This window comes from Patiria miniata, unplaced genomic scaffold (assembly GCF_015706575.1).
Source record: "Patiria miniata isolate m_02_andy unplaced genomic scaffold, ASM1570657v1 HiC_scaffold_19, whole genome shotgun sequence".
NCBI classification, from domain to species: Eukaryota; Metazoa; Echinodermata; class Asteroidea; order Valvatida; family Asterinidae; genus Patiria; species Patiria miniata.
This window is the reverse complement of record NW_024037057.1, coordinates 3477356-3488674: the sequence shown is the minus strand read 5'-3', so window position 1 is coordinate 3488674 and position 11319 is coordinate 3477356. Positions and strand designations below refer to the sequence as shown.

Here is an 11319-nt window from a genome sequence, read left to right as displayed (position 1 = left end):
TGTGAAATTTGTCATGGCCTCGACAGTAGATTTGAAATGCACAAGTAGCAAATTCTTGAAGGTTTCATGTACCGGTACATGAAGTACTATTATTATTTGTATTATTATTTTTATTATTATAAAGTCAAAATTTAATGTTTGTGGGGCCATGAATAATTTTCTTTTTTAATTGAATACATACTGTGGATTTTTAGGGTATGGTTCGTGTAGAATGATTATAAAAAATATTGAGTAGTGTTTTCACTAGCACTTGCCTTATGTAAATCATCCATAACTACAAATTTGTATATTTAAGCTTTCTGCATTGTATACTACGTGTATGATACCTTGTTCATGCACTTGGTACAATGTAGATCGTTAGTTGGTAAACAAACAAAACAGCAGAGGAAACTCGGAAAGGGCTGGAATTCTTCTCGTTTTGTTTTTGTCTGGAACTCTAATCACTATACAGGGTGAGTCAAAAAAAGTGAAACCCAAATGTCGGGACTATTGTTTTAGTGAAGTTCTGCCTGTGGCACTTTCAAAATCTAGGATATGAAAGCCCAATTCAATTTAAGCTTTCTTTTAGTATAAGAATCATTCCAATCACTCATGTACTTTTCAAGTCACGGAATTTTAAACATAACCACCGTTTTAAAGTTCTGTCCACGGATCACAAAAAAGGTGTGTGTTCTTGCAGCAAAATGAAAACAATTCACAGACATCCCTATGTGATTTGTTTTCGTTTTGCTGAACATGTACCGGTACATGTACATGTACCTTCTTGTGATCCGTGGACAGAACTTTAAAACGGTGGTTATGTTTAAAATTCCGTAACTTAAAAAAGTACACAAGTGATTTGAATGATTCTTGTACTAAAAGAAAGCTTATGAATTAGGCTTTCATATCTTAGATTTTGAAAGTGCTACATGCAGAACTTCACTAAAACAATGGTTCTGACATTTGGGTGCCGCTTTTTTTTTACTCACCCTGGATATATATGCACAGAAGGCTATTATAAAATGTCACAGCAAAAATGTTCTCCATCGCAATTTGCTGATTATCACTAGTACACTAGTTGGCTCACGGTGTAAATGCTAAATTTAATCTATCGGCACAATTGGTAGATGGCAAGGATCATTGGGCATTCAATTTTTTTAATGTAATTTTAATGAAATTTTTACGAGTCATTAGAGTTCCATAAAGACCACATGTATGTCTAAAAGTAACTTGCATAAATTTGTCGACGCAGACTACCCCGATTCATTCCCAAACTGTTAATTATAAATTATGCATTAGGATTTACACCAAAAAAAGCAGAAACCTTCCGCAGCTGCGATAATACGCAATTGCATGGAGATTATTATTTTATATGCAAGACATCTATCGCCATTCACGAATTTAGTTTCGTTTTTGGGAAAAAAAGAGAGAAAAAAAACAAAACAAAAAACACGGCAGCATCTGTTGCGGCCATTAAGGCTGAATCACCTGGCTATTTCCCATCATTCCCGGCGTCATCCCAAGCCCTTCACAGCTTTTGTTTTGTGGATTTTTTTTTCTTCATTTTTTCGTCGGCGCCGGCTATTGTTATACAGGAAATCAGCACTCGGGTGCCAAAAATTATTTCTGTGCAAATATTTTTGTTAACATTTTTCAAGGACATCTTTCCTATAAGTGAAAATTTTTCCCCCTGCTGCAAATTATGCATTGAATTTTGGTATTAAAAACCAACAGGCTCTTTTGAAGTGTATACAACAGGTGCTGTCTCTAGAATAAGATGGCTTTTGTTCGGCGTAATTAAAGAGCAGCATCTGCAGATCATTCTGGCTTCCAAATTACCCTCCATGTGACCATTTTCTATGTCATGTTGCTGCCGCAGCACAATATCTAATGATATTTTGTGCAATAGCATTAGGGATGTGATATTTACACGTTTAAACGTTTAAACGAAAGCACTTCCAAATCCATTTACAAATTTTCCAAAACGATTAAACCTGTCCCGGATTATAAAAAGGGGCCTACATTCATGCGATGTTAGTTTGAGTTTAAACATACATAGCGCAAATCATTAACGATGTTTTCAAAGCTTTTTCATTTACCAAATCTTATAAGCACTGCAGTACTTGATTATTAGGGATAGACTTAGGTCTGGTTAAGTTTTTGAAAAACTTACTTGCTTTTTTAATGACTGCCATTGTTGATTTATTATGTCAATCATGCCTGTATGCAGACATTTAATGAGCAGGCATCAGCCGTGTGAATGTTTAAACGTTTAAACAGTTCTAAAAATATTTGCCAAACATTTACAAAATTAAACGCAAAGTCACATCCTTAAAAAGCATGGATTAAGGGCATGTAAGACCATGGTAAGACCAAGAAAACAAATGTGTTTCCTATAACCCACCCAACCTAAAAATCATGCAGAACCTAAAATATTGTTCTTTAAAAAAATAAAAATATAAAAAAATAGCCTTTTTTGCAATTTTAACGCGCATGCGCACATCATGATTCACTATTTAGTTTTGAGAGACAAATTGTTCGCCACATGCGTGCAAAATCATAGCGCGGTACCAACGAAATCAAAACAAGTTTTGAAGTAAATGCAAAATGTTTTTTTTTCTCATGCTTTAAGATGTTTTGTATAAGTGTCCATCTTCTTTTTGATTAGATGAAAAATTGCAGTCCCCCTAGACTTGCATCCATCTATCTGCTTTGTTTATCTCCCAAAAGTAAATCTGATGTGAGCAGTTGAAATAGCGAAAAAGGCTTATTAAAAACTTACGGTGACGCCCCGCCCTAGTCTTTTTGTGTTGTTCTGCATTTTTTTTAAAATTTGTTTTTGATTTTGTGGTTATTTAACAGCGCAGCCTTGCCGCACCGTGCAGCGAAGGCTATCTATAAGCGGCGCAGCAAATACCGAATGTAAGTTGATTCACTTGTTAATTGTTACAAATACATGCCCAAAAAATTACTGAAATTCATTGATCATCATCAATCACCCATCCGACATTTCTGTTCTTTCTAATTCAGAGCCAAACAAAAAAATAAAATAGGGAAATGCAATTTGTTTTTCTTGGCCTAATTAGTGGGGCTGGTAGGGCAAAGGAAAGATTCCCAAATCTGGCCATCACTTGTCACCCTGCACAAACTAGTATGAAACTGGTCTGAAAATTTCTAAGTGTTTTCTCAGTAAATACTTCAATATTTTCCCTGCTAAATTTGACTTTTTTAGGACATATCACTTTCTGATGGCTGATAGGTCACTGAAGGGAAACATTTAGTGATGGCCAGGAAGGGGGGGGGGATCTTTCCAGGGGAAATATTTGGGGGAGTTGTGCCTTTGATGATACAAGCATGGCATTTGGCACACAGTCAGAGTATGTCTTAAGAAAGATATTTGGCTGTAGGGCCATCGCAGATTTGATAACAAGCAATAAAAAAAAATCAGTATGGCTGCCATTACTTAGAATAACCCCTATGGTAGCAGACCAGTAAATAAACTTCCATAGACCCCAATGGTAAATGCTCCCACTTCAAAAATTCGGGAAAAATACTTACAACTCTCCAAGGTGTTCGAGACACACATCAAATTAAAGTTTATTTCATCATCTTTCATTTTCTTTTCAATTTTTGGGGGGTCAACTGATGACTTTTAGGAGAAATTTCCATCACCCCAAGATGATCACCCCTGAAGATGATCACCCGAAAATAGTCCTGAAGCCCATCGCCATTTTGAAAAACGATGCCTACACTCCATTGCAAAATAGAGCGCTTTTAGGGTCCAAATTACATCCAAATTACACAGAACTGCAAGCTCCCAGTCCTGTGCACGGCTTCCACCCCTATTTTTTTACAAACGCTCAAGTTCATGGCCCACAGCATGCTCAAATACTGAAGATTTTGAGGGCATGCAAATCGTGATTTGGCCGACGTAGGCAATTTCGGATCGATTTACTGGTCTGCACCCCTATAATTTTTCAAAGGACGAATCTGCAATGGCTCTATCTACCAAATATCTTTCTCATTGAATGCTCCGACTGTGTGCCAAATGCCATGCTGTTATCAACAAAGGCACAATGCCATCCTATCTGCCATACTAAATGGTTTCAGTTTGTGCTCATGCAGCAAGAGAGGATAAGTGAAAAGAAGCTATTTCTAAACTCGTGGTGTGGAGACTCTCAATACTGGGCATTGTGGTTTTCTCTCAAGCACTCCCACATCATGTCAGTTATTGTCACTGGCTTGTCTGTACACTCTCATGGTGGTTAACAAACACTGAAAAAAAGAAACTCGCCTTGTAGTTGTACCTCAGAGCTGTGTACTCCCATTCATGCAGTTACCTGAGCATGCTCCTAAAGCCTTTTATTGTCTGCTCCTTGCTGGAGTGAAAAACCACAAGATAAGGTAGCCCCTACAGTGGCTTAATACTTTAATCTGATTAATCCTTTACAATGATCCCCTGATGAAGGTATAGGATTATGGTTGCCAGGGCTAGGTGTGGACTAAGCTGGTGATCTCCGCTTTCCGGCATGTGAAAGTTGCCTGAAAAATCTACCCAACTAAATAGAAAGAGTTCCACAGTTGGTTGCTTGTGATTTTTAAGAAGACATTGTGAGCGTTTGTCAACCAATTAGGTTTTTCTATTTTCGTCAGGTGATCACCAGTGTAGGGCTGCATGTATACAGCTCAGTTGGTAGAGCACCGATACAGCGTTCCATAAATCAAAGGTTCATACCCACTCTAGTCAATTTCTTTGTTTGACCTTCAACCTTACATCGATTAAAGGTGAACCTCTTAATTATCGCACTACGTTTTTTTATTCAATGACTTTTTCATTCGTGTATTGAAGGTCGAAACACTGTGATAGAACTGTTATGCAACAAAAATCTAGCTGTTGATGAGGTCTGAGTAGAACATAGGTTCTCCTTGATCAAAAGCTCTGCAGCAAGATTTCCTCTTAAAAACCTCCCAAGGCCAACAAGGGGGAAGTGTAGACCATTATCATGTTGCGGCCATCTTGATTTTTTTCCCATTCAAATCAACGCAACCAAAGCGAGGCTGGAAGAAAAAACAGTCTGGTTCCTTTTTGAACAAAAACCATTAACATTCAGTACTGTTATTGGATACAGGGAAGATGACTGAAATGGTGGCAGCATGATAAAGGTCTATATATGCTTCATTTTCTTAAGCACTTACATGTACAATGTAAAGACTATTTGTTTGGGGATTATTGTACACTGTAGCCTATGCGTCATCTTTCCTAATATGCTGAACAGTAGTTAGGATCCGTTCGGTATAGACCCTTTGCTTTTAACATTCATTTTTAAATCTGTAACATTTCAACATGATAAACCCAAACAAGTAGGATATTTAAATAATCATTTTTTTTTAAAACCTAAACAAATTGAAAGAGTGATTTTTTTGGTTTACAATTTTTTTTAAGGAATTTGTCACGGCTGCTGCTTGCACCTGTAATATTTTGAAGAGAAACAAATCCTGTTTTTTTTACAGGTTTCTATGGCAACAGGTCACTTATTTTGTAAGCTAAAAGCTGTTTTAGAGATGGTCTATCAGAATCTGATTTGGTTGAATCTGATAAAACAAGAATTTAAAGATAAAGACGGAGACAATGTACACGTAAAAATAAATCCCCCTGAAAGAAAAGTTGCGCGTCCAAGAAAATCTGCAATTGTGTTGAAATGCGTCAATTAAGCGTTCGGTACGGCCACCACAATTGACCGTATGATAATGATCTTTATCAGTATCTCATGGCTAGTGTTTACCCATTGACATTACAAGGATACAGAGTCAATATACACAGACATACGCACACACGGGCGAAGCCGCGCATCGACACCGCATTCCCAACAGGGCTTTATTCACCAGAGTCAAGCCAATTTATTATTTTTTTCACAACAGTTTTGCGCCTAACAATTTGGGTGTTTAATTAATAGGACTCGCAACTCCCCATGGGGTGGGGGGGGGGGTGCAATCAAATCATTAACAACATCCATGCAGCTTTGCTCCTGAATTCTTGCAGGGTAGAAAGTACCGTAGGGAAACACAATATGTGGGCTTTTGTTATGCTAATGCAGAGCCACGTTCGGCATGACTTGTAAAATAGTGCCTGAAAGTACAGTTCTCTTCTAACTATCCAAATAATGACAAAATCAAAACCCAACATGTGTCAATTTTTTTCTGTATATTGATGTAGAAAGCTGTTGCATAAATACGCATGTCATTTTGGCTCACGTTAGATTGTGCATGCATGTAGGCCTACATGTAGTGCAGAAAAAAAATTGACTTTCGTAAAATGTTGACTGAAACAAAAATGGGTACTTTTTTATTCAGTGGTGGTGGTTGAAAGAATGGCTGTTGATTTCTACAAAATTTACAGTTGGATAATGTGCATGAACAGGGTGTGTAGTAAAATGATGCAATAAAAAGATATATGACTGTGCTACTGAATGGGTCACTGATTCTGTTGGCCCTGGTTCGATACCTGTCATAATTAGGCGTCTTACCGGCACTTTAAGGTCCTTGGAGCTATGTAAAGCCACCCCAAAGCCTATATACCGGTAATACTTTTTTTTTCTTTCCAAATATGGTCCTTATTTACAGTTTTGTAAAAATTGTTCAAAAAGCTTAGTTCAAAAACAGTACACCAATTAAATGCAAAGAGGTTTTGAAAAACCACATTCTCAAAATTGTTAAACTTTTTAAAAGTACTCTCCAGAAAAAAAGTCAGAAACTATAGGGCCTACTGGTGTTTTTTATAGCATTCATCTGTTCTTGGTATTTTTTGTTTCTCATCCAAAAAGACCGTGACTGTTTTAAAAAAAAAAGTTCGATAGAGCCAGTAGTTAACGATCTCGATGTAAATCTAATTAGGTTGTGAACGAATCTCTAGATCTGTTGTCCGAGCCTGTAGCATACCGGTGTAGCGTGAATACATGTATCTGACTCCATGAAATGTGGACTCATTGGTAGTACTGCGCACGCGTGAGTACGATACTAATAGGGGTCCGATTTTCATAGGAGTCGGATTTTTATGTGACACCGGTACCTTTCACTTTTGGATTATGCCTTCAAAATCTTAAGCAGACTTGAGAGTGCAAAGTTCACGCTTCAATTATTTCTGACCGCACGACTTACATGTATACGTTCGCTTTGGTTGTGTGTAGTTTTGCACAAGCAACATTCAGCTACGGTATTTGCTTGGAACTTACCGGCGATAATAACAATATCGTTTGTGTGTGTGCGAGTTTGCCTATCATTGTCCAGCATCTTCATATTCAGTTCAAGCTTCTGTTCATGGACTTTCATGGTTGTTAACTGTCTGGGGGAAAAAGGTTTTTTGGATGTCAAAACTTTTTACAAGGAATGTGGGATTTTAGCCAACTCGCCCCATGCGAATGCCGGTGCGACCAGTTTGCTCCTTACTGCACTAGCCTTAAAGTGCTTAATAGCCGATCGTACATAGGGGCAGGACTGGCCCAATGCCAAGATTTCTCACACTTTAGTAGGACCCACTGCCTGCCCGGTGAGTCGAATGTTATACCTCATTGTAAAATGTACTTTTAAGATCTACAGGTCTTCACAAGTACAACTACCGCGCATACTGTACGGAAAGAAGCTGACAATAGATTAGCCATACAAGCTGTAGACCCCCATTTAGTACTTGCCTACTGGTAACTCTCAATTGCAAGGGCTTTTGTGGTTGAACTTCATCCCACCGCTGCCACATAAATACCAGCATTATTTAGGATAAAAGCCTCTTAAAATTGCCCCCCCCCTCTCTCTCTCTCCCCTCCAGCTTTCTTAATCCCTTAATCCTTTAAAGGCGTGTCTTAAGAGGATTAAGCTAATCACCCGGTGTGAGCTAAAACAGTAGACAAAAGCCGTGTCAAATGTTGGCCCATTCAGGGATTTAAGCGTTCCGGCCTTTAATATACTGCCCGGATCTTTTCAGAAGCTCATCGCCTCATGAATGGGGATAGTCTTGCATGGAGCACCCACAAACCCCAAGACTTTTTCAATGCTCTGTTCTAATCAGACGCTGGACGTGAGAATGCAATTAAGGCGACTTAGGACCTGGTTGAATATAGAAAGGCTTAGTACTCAAAGTTACTAATTCTTCTGGATCAGGGACAGTGACAAACATGCCAGAGCTACTGTTCTGGTGAACCCATTCATTCACTAAGACAGTAATTTCCTGAACCTTTTGCTTCCATCATCTTTTCTTTCCAATTTTACCTCTAAATTCCAACTTCAATTCTACTTTCCATATTAAATATTCTTAAAGAGATGTTTAATTTCATATTTCGGGAAAATATCAGTCCAGCCCTACTCTTGGTTCTAATTCTTTGCTTCCTAGACGTTGGAAAAAAATAGTGACCTTCGGTTTTTTCTTTTTGGTTTTGACTTTTCCAATTACCATTAAACTCGCATTTAACTGCTACAAGTACACTTTGTTAATAGAGTTCATTATCCAACTTTGTATTGTTTTATTGGAGAGTTCTAAATAAATAACAACTGAATTGAAATTGATTTTGTATAGTATGGAAGAAGCAACAAGTGTCTGTAATACATGTATAATAACTGACAATTAAGAAGATGTTTGTAATACCTTTTGAAATATTTTTAAAATCTGTTTTGCGTAACAAAATACATTTGAGTTGTCGTAGAAGGCCAGGCCTATTCCAGTGTGCACATTCGCAGCTTTTAGTGGGTTTTGTTTTGCTAGTTCTCAGCATGTGCCCATACGTGAACAATCAAACATCAACTAGCTTTAATTACCTATGGCGCAGCATTCACCTCGCCAACTCGCCAGCCCTGTGTGCAGATTTAGCGGGCCAACAATACCGAAGATGACATCAGCGGACAGGGATAATTACCACAAGGAGGGGGAAGAAAAAAGAGAGAGAGAGAGAAGAAAAAAAATAGTCGTGCTCCGAAGCCTATATATTTCTATGGGAGTGAATGGCAGGGGCATTGAGACGTTAGCTAATGCGGCCCACGGCATGCATTTAGTCCCCGAGAAAAAACACATGCAGGCCTGAACAAACGCTGGTCTTAAAAGTAAACACTGGGTGCCTTGCAGATCGCAGAACTAAAGGCTAAGATCAACACGTCCACGTGCCTTGGCACCGGGGCTAAGTCTTGCTCCGAGGCCCCCCATATTCCCCCCAAACCAAACGGGAGAGGTATTGAGGGCGAGAGAAGGAGAGAGAGTGATAAACCAAAACAGAATTTTTTTTTCTTACAAAGGAACTTACGGTGTCATTAGCAAAAGCACAAACACGGAGGGCTTCCACACGGAAACACGGATGATACGACGGAGGGTGAACACGTGTTGGCGGTGGTTGATGCCGTGGGCTGCCGGTGATCAGCGACAATGTCGGTGAATTTACGGCCGTCGCGCGGACAAGACGGGGCTGGGGAGATTGGTTTTAATATTACGTGACGCTGTTTGCCGTGAAGGATAAAGTTGGCCACGAGGGGTCTCTTTTTTATTACGGACTTCCCGGTGAAAATTTAAGAAACTGTTATTATTACACTTTGTTTTGAAGCACATTTTTCTTTTTTTAACTGTGCAGAAACTACTTGTTGCATTCATCAATGATTTACATGTAGTTGATGTAAAACTAAAGTCCATCAGTTGATGTTGTGGAAAATGTAACTTGAGTTCAGTAATTTTTTTTAATAAATGGTGCAGAAATATGCCTTTTAAATGTGCGCATTCCTACCCTCAAATATACGACAATTTCTCTACTCGATACAAGCTGTTAGTTTCAACTTTTTGTCAACCAGTGGTTTTGCCTCGTCTGCTTGTGTGCAGAAATGTGACAGTTCTCGTTACCGCGGCAATATAGAACCATTACATCTGACCTACCACAAATCAAAGAATCACAACATTCCTGGATCAAACACCACTGTTCCCTACAAACAACCCCGTGGTCCTTCCAAGACGTTCGTTCGATCCGTTTTTTTCCTTTTCTCTCTCGGCAACCATCCGGAATAACGCCACTGAGGGCACGCGAATATCGATGCGGCAGCCTCCTGATCAATAAATTTACCTGTTTCGGCCTGGTTTATTAATAAACGAGATTGACGCAGCTGTGTTTAGTGGTGAAGACCCCCCGAGGGGGGATGTGTTCCTTGCCACGAGGGTGGCGAAGGTTCCCCTAGATGAGGGGCACCCAGGTCCGGCTGCCTTGGCAGCTGATGACACAAGCCCACCAACAATCGGACGACAGATTTTTTTATCTGTTCGGGTTTTGATGAATTTTTTGTACCTCGCAAAGTCCGTCATTATCACGTACCGAATTAGACACATGTGGGCCACAATCCGCAATTAGACCTGTGCGCAATATCTTGACAGATACCCACGCTTATTATTTTTTTTAACGGGCTGTTGGTTTCAAATAATGAATGACCTTCGTCACCAGTTTTCGGATGTGTTTGTGATAACGCAATGTGAATTTCAGTGTTGTACTGGTATTTTGCAGCAGTTTTGGTTTGGCATTGTTGTTATGTCTGCTTGATGATTGGCCATACTGGTGCTTACAAAATTCTTTGCAGCTTCAAAATAAATAGTTCTTGTAAATTTTCACTTGTCAGGATAAATACTGGTAGATGTGAAGCCAATTTTTGTTTAATTCTCCTTTTCGAAAAGTGCAGTTGCCAACATGTCAAGTTCCGTTGACTATACATGTGTGTCTGGTTTTGCTTTGTTTTCAGGATTATTGAAGTTTCCTTTAGCTTCAGTGAAGTTCTGTACGTGGAGTGCAGTTCTTCAGTCTATCTGACTTTCTCAATAATCCCAGTGCCTTTGTTTTTAAATACCTAACCTTCGTGACATCTTGTTGTCTAAACACATTGTGTTATTCACATCATGTCTTTTAATTAAAGGTACGGTAGATCATTTGTCATTGTGCATTTTTGTTTTGTTCGAAGCAAAAAAGTGCTCCTAATCTAAAGTTGGATGCTTAACAACTAACCTGATGAAGTTTTAGCTCTGTGAATGATGTATATTCTGAAAAAACAATATTCTAGGATCTCAATTTCAATTCAAAAGTTCATATTTTGCCATGACATATTTTGAATTGCGGATTGCAGCTTTTTGGGATGCAACCGTGCTCGAGTGTGCGTCGTGTCAACGCTTGCGTGCACCCATTCACAGATTCGCCCAATTACAAACCAACTACTGATGGTAATTTCCAAAAGTGTGTCACTTGACATATCTTTGGAAGTGACCTTCTTTTATTGTTTTCTTCAAAATGACAGCATACCAGAAGGAATAATATCACAGGGAGTCTAGTGTCATTACAACGTTAT

General features: G+C 38.9%; 1 protein-coding gene across 1 annotated transcript in view; it reads left to right on the top strand.

Moving 5' to 3' along the window:
* Window positions 1-2825: 2825 nt before the first annotated feature.
* Window positions 2826-11319, top strand: part of LOC119726019 (hepatocyte nuclear factor 6-like) — a gene marked incomplete at its 5' end in the record, with an annotated part of 32138 nt that continues 23644 nt past the window's right edge. Inside the window, one exon of the mRNA XM_038197639.1 lies at window positions 2826-2901. Coding sequence (XP_038053567.1) covers window positions 2826-2901 — 76 coding nt within the window. The remainder of the gene's footprint in view (window positions 2902-11319) is intronic.